Raw genomic sequence first — 18,649 nt, 5'->3', positions numbered from 1 at the left:
CCCAAATAGCGCTCCCCCACTTCCACATTTAAACACTGGAGGAAACCAGAATTATCTCTTGACTGAAAATGGTACTCAACGACAAGATGCATATTGTAATAATGTATAAAGTTAAAAGTTTTATTTTCATAGGCATAAGTTGTACATAACGATAAATTCCACATAGTTTCAGTCACCTCCGTGCAGTAAGATCTCATCTTGTCATGGGTGTAAATGTTTTTGAATATCAGACCTGGATGTCAGTTCCACAATTCACTTTTATATAGTGTGACAACATGATCAGATGGATGGTTGTATGTACACAACATCCAAGTGGGGCACTTGAAAATTGAAATTGTCAAAAAATGTTATTTTTCCTATCTTATTTTCCCGTGACGAGTAGAACCGTAAAATGGTTACCTGTAACACAGTCCTGTCCATTATATACAGTACAAACATCATAATGACAACCCTCCTCTTTCAGTTTAGATTCATTTGGCACTTACAGCTTTTTCAGGGGAGACTATAGTGTTCATGGTTCTTATACACGAATATAGTCTTTTTGAGTTAGAAGAGCTGACGCTCATGTAAACTGAATGGAAAATGCTTCATAAAGTACACGTATCACTGAGTACCAATGGCACAGGTGACTAGTTGTCAAACTAAAGGAGGAATGAGATCTCCCATCAACCAACACTTCAGAGTTCACATTCAGTTAGTCGGTTTCTCGTACGGTACGGCATATATATATTTTTTAAGAACATTGATATAAATGCACAGTAAGTTATTTCACTATGTATGAAGGGGGTGGTGTTGATGCTATAGCCACAGAGACAGGTCAGATACAGAGCTTTAGCATTATCATGAGTTTAGCATTGCCTCCAAAAGCTACCGGGAAGAGGCTTTTTCTGAGTAACAGGAAAGTTAGCATGACAGGATACTGAGTTCCTCCATAGAGCTGCGTTTGAAAATAAAAGCTCATTATCTTGCTAATGAGCTTAGAGTTCATTTTAAACCAAAAGACACCACGTGCGCTGTCTTGCACTGTTAATAGATACACTGTAGGCTAAAAGCTAGCGTTGCTCATTGAGAGGACAAGCCATAGTTAATAGATGTGAGTACAGTAACAGAAGTACAGAGAGAATAACACACAGCATGTGTTCATGTTGAAAATAACAACAATGCCGTGAGGCTGGTGGTACAGTACAAGCGATACATTGAGTATATACTGTAGATAGTAGGTTTTTGTTGCCATTCTAATTGCTTGTTTCGTTCCAGAAGCTTCACGTACACAGTTTTCGCTAGGTGAGTGATAAAGCAGTGGGGAAGTGCTTCATACAGAGAGGAAGTGATGTCACTGATGTGGTAGCAGGAGGAAACTGTCACCAAGGGAGAAGAAAACCGTTCAGCACTGTTGTCAATGGGGGACTAGTCAGTAACATAGATCAGGGATTTTAATTCTCCGCCATTACGGTGAATGTTTCACAGAGGCCAATAGAGCTTGTGTTTATTGTGGCAATGTGGGGGGGAGCAGAAGCATTACCAGGTGGTGGGGGGGAGGGGGGGTCAGTCAGCAAGGGGTCAGTGCAGGTGGCTGAAATGCAGCAGGTTAATGCTAGGCCATGTCGACTTCTCTCTCTATGCCCACATACTTCAGGGCATCATCCTGGCTGTACCTGTAAGGGGCAGGAGAGAGCGAGTCAGGACAGTGTGAAGCATCAGTGTAAAAAAAAAAATGCATGTCATCCCACAAATATCAGAGACAACCAAAGAAGGACTGCGATACCGTATTGTATCGAAGACTCCAGTGTTCCCATGGCCACAAGGCTCTACCTATAGTCGAAGAAGAGCTCCTCCCCCTGTAGGATAGCCCGTTTGGCAAAGATCCCGATGCGGTGGTCTCCATTCACCATGACCACTGCAACAACAGCCATCACATCATTGATTTGTGCACGTCACCAAATCAAATCATTCCACAAAACAGGCTTTGTATTTTTCTATGTGATCCTACCCTTAGCGTAGCAGTTTGGGTTCACCGAGTGATTCGCAAATCTGATTTTATTCCCTTTCCTTGTGGCGTCCACGACAAAGTCTGTTGAGACATTACAGGAACAGTGTCAGCTCAGCGATCACAGAACACAGCGACGGTGATGTCCTTTAAAGGGTTAACTGTGCATCATCAGCGTGTTGAGGAGACATTATTACCATTGTTCAGGTTGAAGAGGAAGCTGGACATGTATTTGTCGTAGATCCTCCCGCGTCGGTCCGCCTCATCCTGCGAGATTAGCTGCAGACACAGACAGTTTCAGAGCGTGATGGTTAGACTAAATGTTTTATACATTAACACAAAGGCATTCATACAAACGCATAATGATACCGTATAAACCCCACACCCAACTATACCCCATTACATGATAAAGAAAGCTACGTTCAACAGTTTTATGTAGCCTCACCTCTCCACAGTACTCTGAGATGAACTCATTCTTCTGAACGGACTCTTTGATGAAGGTGCCCCACCCTGCCACGTTTGAGGGGGCAAGCAGGAGGTGCTGGGAGAGGTCAGAGGTCAGAGGTTAAAGTTGGCTGACATTTACGCAAAATGACAAGACAACACCGGAATAATACAACTGTGCCTTTTATTCCTCAGCAAGTCATAAGCATGTTAATATGGGTTCTGACTCCGACCTGAATTCAGATACAGCACATCATTGGCTATTTTCTATTCCTTTGGACTGGAACATGACCCACTGGCCTACCTTCTTGAGCCCCCTTTGGATGCTGCAGTTCTTGCAGGAGACTACCTTGCTGTCCCAGTGGTCCGCGGCTCCACAGGTCATACACAGATCTGGGTCACATTCCCTCACCGCCAGGTAGCAGGGACATTGCTTGGTGTTGCACTGGGTCTTACAGCGGCAGCCTGGGAAACGGTTCTGGCCTGGAGAACAATGTAACACCCCAGGTTAGTGTTCAGAGTCAGACAGGGGAACGTTCAGCGGAGAGGTTTATAGTCACTTTTAGAAACAGCATAGAAACATACCGCGGTAACAGAGAGGCAGTCTGAGTTATATGCCTCAGTGGACTAGAGAACTATTTTGTAACAGAATTCTCTGTGGCTGTGTGGCGAACGGCAACCGCATTTTCATTAATGAACGCTGCCTCAACGGTAAAAAAGCTGCTGCTCTGTAATGTAACTCATCAATCACTGACCTCTGCTGGCAGCTATGCTGAAATACAGCTGTGCAGAGAGTAATGGAAAGCCTTCCGGGCAGAGGAAGTAGGAAAACGAGCAGCAGACAACTTAAAATGTCCCTCTCCTCTCCAACAGGTTTAGCTGGAGGACAATACTCCATAAGTAGAGCAGTAACATTAATCTTGTCTCTCCTCCTTCCTAAGTCTTCTTCCCTACAGTTTGTGTGGCTGTGTGTGTGTGCGCATCACCGTGCAGTGTTCAGTCGTAGCGGTCGGTCTCGTATAAATGTAGGGATGGATGTTGTAGCTCAGGCACTGTGCCTGTCACATCTCTTTGATTCCTCTCCAGGGCTGTGGAGCTCACACATTAAACCCTCCATACGCTGCTTCCTGTCAGAACCAGGGAGGGAGAACTGTATTTCTATTAGAACACAAAATGAGCCAAAGCTGTGAATTCAGAGCCAAGCTCTCTCTCTCTCTCTCTCTCTCTCTCTCTCAACATTCCTTCCTTCCGCCCTGTGGCCATTTGTGGAAGTGCGTGGGCCCAGCGGTTCAGGCTCATTTCTCCTGGGATGAATGTGTCAGAGCATTGTGAACACGGCCCCATGCTGAACAGATGCCCATGCAGCTAACCAAACCCTGCCTGCCAGAGGACAGCTTATCCTGCGAACACACAGCGAGGAGGAGGATCGTCTTACACACTGTTCCACTGTCTATTCTGGCCTGTCAAAAGGGCCTTTTTATCCACCGAGTGAAAGAGAGCTAGTCTTCAGCAGAATTGTCCTGTGAACACATTCCTATTCCCATTACAGAGTTGAGCTGTGAAACCTCTCGCTGTCAGTACAGGTAATTGTAGTACACATTTACCCCAGCCAGTTTAGTGGAAGGAATGTTCAGTATGTGTTGAAATATGTCTGTTTTCACACTGATATGTTTTGGAGTTCTGCAAATGGTCTGTCCGGGTTGGGAAGTGGTGTGTGTGTGTGTGTGTTAGGACATGGTGGTAACAGTGGATGTGTGTTTGGGTAAGGTGACACTCACACTCGTGCTCACACTGGCAGAACTTCTCACAGAAATTCTGGGTCATCACACAGGGACAGGAGCTGTCACATGGGTGGTCCGGGTGGTCACATGGCTGGTAGTTGTACACCTGATTGGATGAGTTATCTAGAGAGGACAAAGGCTTTAATTATACAATGAGCAGATACATCATTCTGAATTAGTGTATAAGAAATGCATTTGACAACGTTAATTTGACTATTTCAATACTTCAGTCAAGTGAAGAACTCACCTTTCTTGAGCTGTATCTTTGCCCATAACCTACAGAAAGAAATGAAAAACACTTTCAATAATCATGTCTATTTCTGTACAAAGGTATTTGAAAAAGAGCAGTTCCTTTCATTTTCTGCACGGTTTAATCTTTTTCTCCCACTGATCTGTGTATCAGGGTCCATTCTCACTACATTCCTATGAGGTCATGCTGCAACAGGGACGGGGAGGGAGTGAGTGTAAAAGTCGGCGGCCATCTTGCCTGTGCTTCCTCTTCTTCTTCTGAGGGGAGTTGCCACCATCCTCCAACGGAACACGATGGATCAGGACCTCTTTCACAGCAAACTCATACACCTGAAGAAGAGAGGGAACACACACATTAAACACACACAGGCAGGCATATTTGTCCGCGCATACACGACACGCATACACACAGATATGAGGCAACTATCCACAACGGTGCAGAATGTTGTGTGGTTCTGGAATTGGTCCCATTGTGTAGTTGAGTGCCTCTCAAATTAAGCTGGGAAGCGCATCGCTGCATGTGATTACTCCATAAAACACGCGGCCCTCTCCTCCCCTATCAGAACCCACCACCATCTCAGCGTAATGCACACACACACACCTCCCCGCCATCCCACTCCTCACACACACCCGCAAAGCCCCAAACCACTTCTGCCTGCCAAAAAAACAGATTTGGCTTCCTCCCTAAAACAGACAGACACACATTACGCAGAGGGAGGGACTGGGAAGCTCGTAGCAGCGGTGTTTCCATCCAGCCAAACCACAGGCTCTCTGAGGGATAACAAGGCCATGCTATAGAGGCACACTGGCGTTGTGTTGGGGGCCGGGATGCTGCTGCAGGGGGCAAAGCTACTTTGCAACGTCTGTGGCGGATCTCTGTCGTCGCGCTTCGCCCTCTTTGTTTCTCGGTTTTGGTTTTGGAGGATTGGAACGTGTCTCTCAATAGCTTTGCAAATCTGATCAGAAGGCCTAATATGTTCCCCATACAATACTCCCATAACTCCCCCATATTAGAGACACACAACATCCCCACAATACCTCAGCCCAGAAGGGATCCGTTCGCTATAAGCCGTCTGAGCCCGGAGACCGTGACAGCGTCTCAGAGAATAACAAAGCTGTCATGTACATGTCGTAAAAGTCCTAATTTATGACTCCGCATGTTGTTTACATTCCATTTGTAATCATCCCAATTTTCCACACAGTATTATGTGTTACGACACTTGTATCAATGCCAACACACTACAACACAGTCACAGCACCACTTTGTTATCTTGTCAGTCTGTACTAGTCTGTAATGTGTTTTGGTCATTAGCGTGTTGGCCAGGAGACTTGCTTTAATTGGTGTATCAATAGAGTATATGAACATCTGGTGGGTGTAGGTTCTTGGTGGTTCACCTGTTTGCAGGTCTTGGTGCTGATGAGGCGAGCGATGGAGCAGAAGTTGTTGTAGTAGGTTCCGTGCAGCACTCTGAACAGAGACTCCTCAGCCCCACTCCACTGGACAGGAGGTCCCACCTGCTCCCCGTGCTCCTCCCCCGGGCACAGCTTGGTGGGGGTCTGACAGCGAGAGTTGCTCTCTGACCGTACCCAAAAACACACACATGCGCACGCACACAGACACACACACAGGGGAGGAGAAGGGCATTTGAGACTTATGCACATACACCCACTGCCATGCACACAGACCCACTGCCAAAGGCAGAGAGCAACATGTTGCTTGGCAACAGGTTCAAGGCTGTGTTATTGTGACCACATGCTATGACTGGGGAATGCTTATTAGTCCGCTCATCAATCTGTTTTTACACATGATTTGAGCTAGAGGGGACGGCCGCTGGGCCACCAGCTTAAGTCAGTAGTCTATCTTCAAAATGAAGAGCTGCAGTGACATCACAGTACAGATATTAGTTCCTTCCAAACTGAATGCAAGAGAGAGACAGTAGAGACACTGAGTGAATGATTAAGACAGAGAAAACGAGAGCCTGAGTAGATTGCTCTTTCTCCCTCCCACTGTTCTCCACATGAGTCTGTCAACAGAAAGAGGAAACCAGGGGGAGAGGCTGAGTGAAGAATCTATTGGTTTTGGAGCTGAAACCCATGGTTGGATTCTTGTGTTTGGAGAGCGAGTGAGAGTGAATGGTTTAAAAAAAAAAAACTTCTTCAGCCAATGTTCTCTTTTCTGATGAACTGCATTCAGCACACATTAACCATTCTGGCAGATGAGCGTTATGGGGAACTTAGTCGATCCATTCTGTCATTAATACACTGAGGTATGACAGATATACTGTAGTACCGTAGCAGCTGAGGCATTAGTGTTCTCCTACCTTAGAAGATAGGAAGCTGGCTGTCTCCTATTCATGGGTTGCATGTTTCGTCACAATATTGTTTTGAACGTTCGTTTTGGACTGATGCCCAACTGAGCATCCTACTCGATTGTCAATGAGCGCTGACGAAAATGTCATCAAAAGTGCCCCAGCTAGCACAGTGGTTCTCGGCCGATTCCGGCTGAGAGTCCGCCTTCGGCAGTATTGCTTATGGCTAGGATGCGGGGATTGAGCTCGGGCCGATTCCGGTGTGAGTTATCTGGCCCAAATGTATTACTTGGGGCTCAGGCCGATTCCGGTGAGAGTTATCTGGGCCAAATGTATTACTTGGGGTTCAGGCCGATTCCGGTGAGAGTTATCTGGCCCAAATGTTTACTTGGAGCTCAGGCCGATTCCGGTGAGAGTTATCTGGCCCAAATGTATTACTTGGGGTTCAGGCCGATTCCGGTGAGAGATATCTGGCCCAAATGTATTACTTGGGGCCTTGGGCCGATTGAGGCTACTCTCTGGCAGATGATTACACGGGCTGCTTTATATAATTAACATTTCATTATTTTCTCATTGTTTCTGTGATCAAAAAATACAATTAACATTTAAATTAAATTATTTAAGAGCCCGTTGTAGTATCTTGATACTTTGTGCAAGGCAATTGAACATTAAAAACTTTGTGGATGGAGCTTCCCGTGTGGCGCAGCGGTCTAAGACACTGCATCGTAATGAAAACTGCGTTACTACAGGCCGCGACCGGGAGACCCATGAGGCGACGCATCATTTGCCCAGCATCATCAAAGTTAGGGGAGGGTTTGGCTGTCCGGGATGTCCTTGTGTAGTGACTCCCGTGGCAGACCAGGCGCATGCACGCTGACACGGGCACCAGGTGTATGGTGTTCCTCTGACACAAAATGTATTTTTTTAAATTTAATGTACAAAATGCATAATAGTAATATTTCAAATGACTGAAATCGGGTAATTTTGTATACATTTATTTACATTTGCATCGGGCCGCTTCTGTGGGGATTCTGGTAAGGTGCCGGCAAAGTCAGCTGAATTCTGGTAGATGGAAAAGACCTGATGTACTTGGGCCGATTCTGGGCAGTCATTCATTTTGATTCCGGGCCGAATCCGACACCCGATTCCGGGCCAATTCAATCAGTTCCGGACGCCCGGAAGAGGACCGCTTCTGGGCAGATACCTCACTGCTAGCTGGGGAATTACAGTGGCTTAGAAATACAATGCAACTAAAAAAGAAGGCAAATAAATCAAAACCTTTTGTCATCATTTTGATGTCGCCAGATTGACTTTAGATGCATGACGTGACCGAGTGACGCAGGTGCAACCTATGAATAGTACTTTAGAAGCTCGTCTTTCCCATAATAGTCTCTTAAAGTACTTACGGACCAGACAGACTAACATGAACATCGGCCATGCGCAGTGGGTGGCCGTCCTATCGCCTCTGACCACAGAACATCGGTCGCCATTTTCTGTTCATTTCCCAACGATTCTACATGTTGAACCGCCCCTGTTTGTCGACACCCAGCAGGTGCTCTACTGCGCACCCCTGACGTTTGTGATGGTCTGTCCCTTATAATGCTTGTGCTTCCCCAAGCTACCTGAGGAGCTGGTGGTCTCGTGGTCACTATCCACCTCCTTGGCCTCCTCAGTGGTGCCTGACGGGCCAGGGCAGCTGGAGCTGGGAGGGCGTGGCTGTCGCCGCCGCCGCCGGGACCTCTGGGAGCGCAGCATCTCCTGATCCGCAAACTCTTTGGCCCCTTTCTTTAGAGGAGGGAGAGAGGAAGAGAGGGACAGAAATGAAGAGATAGAAGAGTGTTAAAGAAGGGATGAATGGATCGGAGCGTCATCATTGGCTGGTCTGTCTGTTGTCGGGCAGTTAAAGACAGAGGACATGTAGAGGATCTGAGCACACCTGTAGCAGAAAGCAGTCCAGACCACAGGGCTCTGTCTCCATGCGAATCTCCTTGCTCTTCCTCTTGTAAACATTGGGGGTAGCGTGAAAAGCTGGAAAGACACATACTATTAGTATACTGATAGTAACAATATACTGTATGTTAGAAGTACAGTAATAGTAGGGACGTAAAACATTTTGCCTGCTGCACAGACCCTATGGCCACTCTAGTCTAGAGTGTCTGGTTAAATTGACCTTAGGAGCATATAAATTCTCTCCATGGTTAAAGTAGGAAGAAATATATGTCATTGTTGTAACAATGTGTGAGTCTGCTACATTTACTATTATCATATATTAAGATATTGAATTACTTTGACATATTTAATTAGGTTACATTATGCTAATTTCCAATGGTGGACAGAATGTGTTACTACATTACACATACTAATGTTTTTACCACACAAGAATTGCAGGAAATACACATCCTTTTTTTACCTCAGATGGGTGATGTTAGTATTACAGTTTATAGTCATCATGATCTCATAAAATCGATTGCTTAAAACAGATCAATACCCATACTTGTTCTAAATAGTGGCCATTTGGGGTGTGCAAAAATAGAACGTTTTATAGTATTTTAAATGTTGAAAATGTTGTATGCTTTAAATGCCAGGAAGTCATACTAATTTGGGGTTTTCATCTAGTATTCCACTATTGAGGAAGAGAATCATTTTGAGACCGACGTGTGTTTGACAACAGCTGATAATCAGATATTTTGGACACTGCCACTGTTTTTGTCATACCAGTCCTTTGTGGGACTTAGAACGCAGCTGTCATTTTCAGACCACGGTGGCTAGAAAAAAATTGGGCGCTCTGGCATTACATGAATTCATGGATTTGAGGGTTAAGCTATCATTCAAATGAAAACCAACCCCTATTGCTATTAGAAACCGATGATGAGGTGGTGATTTGTTGAAATTATCCAGTCCAAAAAAATGTTTCCTTTTCCGTATTGGTCATCTACCAAAATCCTTTTCTCACAGAGAAATAAGTTGATAAATGGCTACGACAGGTTGTCATCATTCGACATATATATGTTGTATACCCACGTTCATTGAGGTTTGTCTGGTAGAAGAGTGCTAATGGTACATATCGCCATGGTAATTGTCCCAGTTCTATTGATTTCAATACGATATCGGTGTGAGTGATTAATATGCGTGCGCTTTTGATTACAGTAGTACAAGCTCATCAATTCCATTCTTGAGTGACCGCTCGGTAAATATTAGTACGTGTGCAGTTTGTAAGGTGCTAATTTAGGGAAAGGGAAAGGGGGATACCTAGTCAGTTTTCAACTGAATGTTTTCAACTGGAATGTGTCTTCCGCATTTAACCCAACCCCTCTGAATCACAGAGTTGCGGGGGGCTGCCTTGAACGACATCATTCAGTGCCCGGGGAACAGTGGGTTAACTGCCTTGCTCAGGGGCAGAATAAACATATCCAGGTGTTAGAATGGCCAAGTCAAAGTCCAGACCTGAATCCAATCGAGAATCTGTGGAAAGAACTGAAAACTGCTGTTCACAAATGCTCTCCATCCAACCTCACTGAGCTCGAGCTGTTTTGCAAGGAGGAATGGGAAAAAATGTCAGTCTCTCGATGTGCAAAACTGATAGAGACATACCCCAAGCTACTTACAGCTGTAATCACAGCAAAAGGTGGCGCTACAAAGTAATAACTTAAGGGGGCTGAATAATTTTGCACACCCAATTTTTCAGTTTTTGATTTGTTAAAAAAGTTTGAAATATCCAATAAATGTCGTTCCACTTCATGATTGTGTCCCACTTGTTGTTGATTCTTCACAAAAAAATACAGTTTTATATCTTTATGTTTGAAGCCTGAAATGTGGCAAAAGGTCGCAAAGTTCAAGGGGGCCGAATACTTTCGCAAGGCACTGTATTTCAGCATATTGATTATGAATGTGGACATTTAAAACCGGTGTTTTAACACTCAGCCATAAATCAATAAGCCATGACAACAGGAAGCAGCAACAGTGTCATTTTCAATCTTTTTCTTAGTAGGGAATACAAACGGTACTTTGAAAATTATTTTTAAACTGAATTCTACTTTATCAGGTAAAAACTACTGAATGAGCCCAAAAACGTGCTACGATTAATTGATTTTGATGATATTAGTGAAATCGTAAAAATATGTTTGTCCTGGCTAGTAATAATGCATTTATTATAACACTAGAGATGTGTTGATTCCAAGAGAGTCTGAGTGAGACAGAGAGAAAAAATAAAAACAGAAATCCAGAGGAAAAGCCACATGTTGACAGATGTCAATAGGTTAAAAACACAGAGTTAGAGAGAGAGAGAGGGAGAGTTAGAGAGAGAGAGAGAGTTAGAGAGAGAGAGAGAGAGAGAGAGTGAGAGAGAGAGTTAGAGAGAGAGAGAGAGAGAGAGTTAGAGAGAGAGAGAGTTAGAGAGAGAGAGAGAGTTAGAGAGAGAGAGAGAGTTAGAGAGAGAGAGACAGAGTTAGAGAGAGAGAGAGAGTTAGAGAGAGAGAGAGAGTTAGAGAGAGAGAGAGAGTTAGAGAGAGAGAAAGTTAGAGAGAGAGAGAGAGAGTTAGAGAGAGAGAGTTAGAGAGAGAGAGAGAGAGAGTTAGAGAGAGAGAGAGAGAGAGCGAGAGTGAGAGAGAGTTAGAGAGAGAGAGAGAGTTAGAGAGAGATACAGAAAGTGAGAGAAAAGAGTAAACCCATAGGACACATTACGGTGGAGGAAGCAGTCGTATTTGAAGCAGCGCCTGCAGAACAGCGTATGGAAGGAGTGCAGAGACTGCTCCCGCTGGACAGACTTGGCGAACGGCCCGTCTATATTAGGGGTGCAGAGGGGGGGCAGCTTTACCGGGCTGGGGGGCTCCAGGAGGTCCTTGTACCTAGGGAGTTGTCATTTGGGGAAGAAGGGGATAAAACAAAACATAGCCTTACCATGCATAACATAACTTTGTATTAGGATTGTATTTTGTATGAGCATGGTATATGGCATGATATACAGTAGAAATGGGAAGATACAGTAAGTAGCTGCATTCTGACTCAAGTAGGCCTATGCCAGGAGTAGGCAACTAGATTCAGCCGCTTTTTTTTGTCAGAGCGGATGGTTGGGGGGCCGGAACATAATTATAATCATTTGTACGTTGCAAATAGACCATAACTAAGCCCAAAACGAAATTGCATTAGGAAATAACAATAGTGTCATACCTTGATTACATTGAGACATGATCAAGTCAAAAACTATTTTTTTTTTGGAAATACTTGGGAACAAATTTCCTAAATGAAACAAATATTTTGCTGAATTCCTGGTGATTTTACAGTCCTTCTCTTTTTTACGAAAAACAAAACATCATTCTTTGTTTTACTAAAAACTTTGGGGGGCCCTGTTGCCGACCCCTGGCCTATGCTCATTTGCAGGTGGATTTGGATGAGAGTGTTTAGTTTGCGGTATTTTATAAGAAAAAGGCCTTTCAGACGGGGATGCAACAACTTTTCTTTTGAGTGTGAGGAGAGAGGGCAGAGAGCATTATTAGCATCTCCCTGAGAGCTCCCATCTCCATGGTGAACACTAAGCAACGCTCGGCTAAGCACAGCACAGTTGATGGGCACTTTTCTTACTTTTCCTTCAGCTCCTCCGTCGTACCCTTGTAGGGGAACATCGAGGCGATGGCCGTGAATATCTTATCATGCGGGATCTTCTTTTTGGCAGCCAAATCCCTCACTAAGGAAGGTAGTGAGAAGAAAAGCAAAGAGCAGATAATTAGCAACTCAACCACCCCTTTTCTAGTTCCAATTTCCCATTGAGATGTAATTGTATTTGTACTTTTTGCCATGTAAGCAATCATATTGGAACAATAGCAAAGTCCCGAGCCTATTGACAAGGACTGTTTGTCCATGTGCTCTGTGTATTGAGAGAGTACCAATGAGTGTTTGTCATACTGATGTGTTCTGACACTGAGTGACAGTGTCTGATGCCACAGTATCTTTCAATGTGAGTGTTCCCCCCCCCCCCAACCTGGTGGTATTGTATTGGTGTTATGATCAAACATGTTCCCCCATCCACCCTGTCTATCCCTGGGACTGGGACAGTCTCTATGTAAACAATGCCAAGCAGTGCCATCGTGCTGGGACAGAGCGACCTGCTGGCTCCTGTACAACATGGGGTGTAGTACAGTCACAGTGATCAACCTGACCTGTAGCCGATCTTCTCTCATGCCACTGATAAGAGTAAGAGGACAAGTCTATAGCAAATACAAATAAGATAGTCCAGCATAGTAAAACCAGTGACTCTCATATAGAAAACAGCACGTATTGCCTTTTGTTAGATAAGCATCCAATCACATCTAGGAGACATGAACAACTGTGTTAGATTGGTTACATCTTTCAGTCAAAAGACTCTGGAGGACACTTACCCTCTATGACACTCCTCCTCTTCCTCCTGAAGAAGACTGTGGGCCCCACCTTTGCCTCTTCAGTCCCTTCCCCAGCGCTCTTCCTCACCCCTTTCTCCTCCTCCTCTTTCCCCCCTTTCTCCTTCGCCTCCTCCTCTTCCTCCTCCTGGTCTGAGTACTGGCTCAAGGCCTCCACCAACTCTTTAAAGATCTCGTCATTGATGAACCCTCCCTCTGGGAGACAAACCACACAGTCAAACATGTCAGCACCTACTGATGACATCATGCAATATACGTCAGCACATGTCCCCTAAACAATTAAGATTTCCCCAGCAGCACACAGCAACGCACGTACTGTACCGATGACCTCCTGGAGCCCGCCTAACCCCCACGTCTCCAATAATATAACTCTGTGATAGATCAGACTGACATTGTGCGTAATCGAAACAGGACAGAAAGGATGATATCCCTAGTCTAGGTAGGTAGGCAGGTCACCTCTGTCTCCATGGACACCGTCATAGTTGTCGATGAGCTCCTCCAGGAAGGCCTCGTCCTGCTCCAACACCTCGTCTCCCATGTAGGGGATGTTATGGAGGAACGTCTCATCCTCCACCTAGGAAACCATTTTTATTTTTTATTTTTTTATTTAACTAGGCAAGTCAGTTAAGAACAAATTCTTATTTACAATGGCGGCCTACCCCGGCCAAACCCGGAAAACGCTGGGCCAATCGTGCGCCACCCTATGGGACTCCAAATCACGGCTGGATGTGATGCAGGTTTTTCTGTATTTGTACTATTTTCTACATTGTAGAATAATAGTGAAGGCATCAAAACTATGAAATAAACACATACGGAATAATATAGTATCCAACAAAAGTGTTAAACAAATCCAAATATATTTTATATTCTTCAAATAGCCACCCTTTGCCTTGATGACAGCTTTGCACACTCTTGGCATTCGCTCAAACAGCTTAAACTGGAAAGCTTTTCCAACAGTCTTGAAGAAGTTCCCACATATGCTGAGCACTTGTTGGCTGCTTTTCCTTCACTCTGCGGTCCGACTCACCCCGAACCATCTCAATTTGGTTGAGGTCGGGTGATTGTGGAGGCCAGGTCATCTGATGCAGCACTCCATCACTCTCCTTATTGGTCAAATAGCCCTTACACAGCCTGGAGGTGTGTTGGGTCATTGTCCAGTTGAAAAACAAATGATAGTCCCACTAAGCCCAAACCAGATGGGATGGCATTACACTACAGAATGCTGTGGTAGACATGCTGGTTAAATGTGCCTTGAATTCTAGATAGATCACAGACAGTGTCACCAGCAAAGCACCCCCCCACACCAAAACACCTCCTCCTCAATGCTTTACGGTGGGAAATACACTTGCGGAAATCATCCGTTCACCCACACCGCGTCTCACAAAGACACCTTTAACACGGCGGTTGGAACCAAAAATCTCCAATTTGCTCTCCATTTCCACCGGTCTAATGTCCATTGTTCCTCTTTCTTGGCTCAAGCAAGTCTCTTTTTCTTATTGGTGTCCTTTAGTAGTGGTTTCTTTGCAGAAATGTGACCATGAAGGCCTGATTCACTCAGTCACCTCTGAACAGTTGATGTTGAGATGTGCCTGTTGCTCGACTCCGTGAATAATTTATTTCGGCAGAAATTTCTGAGGCTGGTAACTCTAATGAACGTATCCTCTGTAGCAGAGATAACTTTGGGTCTTCCTTTCCTGTGGCGGTCCTTGTGAGAGCCAGTTTCATCATAGCGCTTGATGGTTTTTGCGACTGCACTTGAAGGATCGTTCATAGTTCTTGAAGATGTTCCGTATTGACTGACCTTCATGTCTTAAAGTAATGATGGACTGTCGTTTCTCTTTGCTTATTTGAGCTGTTCTTACCATAATATGGACTTGGTCTTTTACCAAATAGAGCTATCTTCTGTATACCCCCCTAACTTGTCACAACACAACTGATTGGCTCAAAGAAATTCAAAAAAATAACTTTTAAGAAGGCACGCCTATTAATTAAAATGCATTCCAGGTAACTACCTCATGAAGCTGGTTGAGAGAATGCCAAGAGTGTGCAAAGCTGTTATCAAGGCAAATGGTGGGTATTTGAAGAATCTCAAATACAAAATCTATTTTGATTTGTTTAACACTTTTTTGGTTACAATATGATTACATATGTGTTATTTCACCATTTTGATGTCATCACTATTATTCTACAATGTAGAAAATAGTAAAAATAAAGAAAAACCCTTGAATGAGTAGGTGCTCTAAAACTTTTGACCGGTAGTATATACTGAATGTGTGTGTGTTGTCGGGAAATCCCCATACCATAAAGTTCTGCTGCAGAGGGGACCAGGAGTACATGAAGGGGATTCCTGCCACGGTCGTCAGGGGCCGCATGGCAACCGCCTGAGCTTTAAACGCTGGGAAGCCAAACTCCACCATGCACAACTGTGATTGGACCAGAGACAGATGGGGGAGTATGACAAAGGAGGACAGACCAACACTGGATTATAACGAACAGGTAGGCTACTATTACCCAAATGGATAAAGACAATGCTATATCCACTGACACTACTCTGAAATGAACTAGGAAACAAATACCAAGACAATAGAGAAGAGCATAGTGAGAATTTCAGGAACACAAGATGCTGCTCTGTCTGCCTCCAGGCTGTTTTCATCATAGGTTCTGAGAGAGTTTAGTTATTGACCTCAGTAAGGCCGCCTCATGAACCCTTTTTGGCAGCTCAGCATCTCCCTGAAAAGGGATGAAACATCACAGTCCTCTGTCGGCCTGATGGGAGAGCAGACCCTGGCCTGGTTAATGAGGCAGGAGTCAGAATGGGCTTTAAAGGGCTAGTTAATGGCCAAAATGTAGATTTCCCCTTAAATACACATACACAAAAGTAAATCTTCTTCATGAGATGGCCATAAATAATAACTGGTAGTGCTGCAAAAATGTTGAAAGGTCTAGAACTAACCTTATAAAGGTGTACTAACCTTATAAAGGTGTACAAACTCAAGTACATTGCACAAACATTGTGAAAAATCTGATATTATTTTTGTCCTATTCAACAAAAGTGGCACAATAGGGCTTGAAATTACTGAAATACTTTCTAAATATAGTAACAATCAAATTATAAACGACTTACTGTAAGATTTCACCTTTCTTATAACTGTAAAATAAATGTGATCATACAAACATTCTCTGGGCAATCCAGAGACACCATTCAAATGTGTGCAGACCAACAATGTCTACAACTCCTGGATTGCTGGTGCTATGTATTGGCCAATGAGAGGCATCGAAGCCACCGGTCGGCCATATTGGTACTCCGCAGTAGGAGCAGTCCTCCATAGGAATGAAAGGAATTCTAAGGTATTTCAATTAAATGTTTCAAAGACAAAATTACATGTATTTATGTATTTGGTGCAGACTCGTTACAACCTCATATTTAAACACTAAGTGATTCTGTCCATCTGTGACTAAGAGAAAGTGGTATGGTTTCAATTCTCTGAAATGATTTTGGATTTATTCCTGTTGAGAGCTATAAATCCATCTGAGAACATCAATGCGAGATGAAACTGCTATTGTTGCATCTGCTAGACTCTCCCGTTTCATAAGAGCTATTGCAAGCGCAGCTACGAGGTTCACTGGCACAGGAAATCGTTGCTTTGTCTGGATAGGCCAGAAAATGTGATGCGTCGCCTCCTACTGTATGTCTCTCTATCCTTTTGTCTCGCTCACCTTTTTGCCGGGTAGCGCTCCACCTGGGGTAGACAGGGGAACTGACTGGATCCTCAGCTTGGACCACTCCTCGTTCAGAAGGTTGGTACGTTCCTCTATCTTCTGCCGGTTGGACATGAACAAGGCCTGGAAAAGACAGGAAATGTAAGAAGAGTTTGTAATACCTATACACACAATCTCTCTCTCTCTCATTATCCTTACCTTGACCTCCTCTGCATTTTTAAAGCGTTTCAGCTGACGGAGTCGCATGTACTCAGACTTCACCCTCTTCCTCCACTCCAACAGGCTACAGGAGGGTATGTTGGAGGCAGGACAAGGTGTTGGGGTTGGGATCAGGGCCGGGACTGGGTCTGAGACAGGGGCCTCCTCCATGGTCCTGCACAATGATATACATGAATGGAGTTACTGGCACTGACACAAATACAAAACACATGGAAGTGCCCTGGTCAATCATGCTAAAGAACACTTTTCTATTTCACCAATTCTCCAGGGTCAGTTTTTGTGTTGTTAGAAGTAGTATTAAAGGAGGATATCGCTGTTGGTGTGAGTGTGGTGTGTGAATTGGTTGTGCCTAACTCCAAAAACACATTTTACTTGGATCTGGGATGTGATAACATCAATGGCAATTGGAAAAGTAATTTTCCAAGAGCTTCCCGTAAGAGAAGTGATTCAGCCCCCCACACACACACACACACACACATTCACACACACACACACACACACACACACAAACACACACAGACTCACACAGCCAAACGAAACGCATGACTCAAACTTCTGCATGCTTGTGCGTGAGCGAACCACCGCCCCCTTCTGTTAGCAAAAGCACCAAGGACTGCATTAAAAAAGGCTTAAAAAAACACCTTCCAGTGCATCCTGGTCAGCGCTATAATGTGCCATTCGTAATCTTATCATGTGGGACTAGAACAACGGAATCATAAAATAACGGGCCTATAATAAAGTGAAACCTCAAGCACGTCAAACTTGTCATATACCTAGACCAAATGGCAGTCTGAAAAACACGTTCTCCCCTACACATACAACATTAGTAAAAGTGGGCGTTTCTCTTCTGAAAACCAATATGAAAACAGAGCAGCTAAGTGCGTAGTACACTTTTCTAGGATTTCATAACCTCTTCTGCAGAATTCTATAACCCTATCCCACAAAAATGTTGTGGGATTGGTGAGAAGGAAAATAAATGTCGCGCTGCGTAAAGGCTTTTCGTTTTCAGGGCAAATGAGTCGTATACAACCGTACCAGGCATTAGCTTTCCTTAGAATCCTACACCATTAGAATCCTACACCAACAGTCGATAACAGAAGTCACAGACGTTGATGCATCGCCTATCCATTTCAATTATGTTCGTTTTACGCAATGGACAGCTTTCACGCCCAACCAATAACATTTTAATGTGATATTTCTAATGCGCTTCTCTGGGATGCGCGCACACATGTTCAGTTTTGATACAGTGTCGCAGTTAGAAATACCTTTAAGGATCCTCGTGTCCTCTTATTTGTAGCGACTTGAGCTCGCCACTACAGCGTTGAACTCCCCGTTTGAAATCCACCATAAAATACGGATTTCTTCGCTACGGACGCGGAGTAAATAATAGGGTCCGTGTATTTGGGTTCACACGCCGATGGGATCCGAAGATTCCTATGTCGTCCGCAAGCATGCTGAAATTGAAGTTGTACAGTTAAAAGCTGCGCACTTAACTGGCTCAGTTAGAGAGTGACGTCTTTATTATGATCACTCTGTGCTTGGTAGCTGGAC

General features: G+C 44.3%; 1 protein-coding gene across 2 annotated transcripts; it reads right to left on the bottom strand.

Annotated features, from left to right (window-relative positions):
• Positions 1-96: 96 nt before the first annotated feature.
• On the bottom strand, positions 97-18,631 carry LOC110538212 (histone-lysine N-methyltransferase EZH1). 2 transcript variants are annotated; one of them, XM_036938266.1, is made up of 20 exons: positions 18,364-18,631; positions 17,078-17,252; positions 16,877-17,002; positions 15,460-15,582; positions 13,616-13,733; positions 13,142-13,354; positions 12,348-12,450; positions 11,451-11,614; positions 8,707-8,798; positions 8,393-8,555; positions 5,857-6,038; positions 4,700-4,791; positions 4,460-4,488; positions 4,210-4,335; positions 2,736-2,914; positions 2,433-2,528; positions 2,185-2,266; positions 1,991-2,071; positions 1,766-1,897; positions 97-1,655 (listed from the first exon to the last, which is right to left on the bottom strand). In XM_036938266.1, the coding sequence occupies exons 2-19, from the start codon at positions 17,246-17,248 to the stop codon at positions 1,809-1,811; spliced, it is 2,229 nt and encodes a 742-aa protein (XP_036794161.1). In that variant the 5' UTR covers positions 17,249-17,252; positions 18,364-18,631; the 3' UTR covers positions 97-1,655; positions 1,766-1,808. The 2 variants fall into 2 exon arrangements, with proteins under 2 accessions (XP_036794161.1, XP_036794160.1); XM_036938265.1 differs by having other exon boundaries at positions 1,813-1,897.
• Positions 18,632-18,649: the final 18 nt, after the last annotated feature.

The sequence above is a fragment of the Oncorhynchus mykiss genome, chromosome 12, assembly GCF_013265735.2.
Source record: "Oncorhynchus mykiss isolate Arlee chromosome 12, USDA_OmykA_1.1, whole genome shotgun sequence".
Lineage (NCBI taxonomy): Eukaryota > Metazoa > Chordata > Actinopteri > Salmoniformes > Salmonidae > Oncorhynchus > Oncorhynchus mykiss.
Note: the sequence above shows the minus strand (reverse complement) of the source record. Positions and strands in the feature narration are given on the sequence as shown.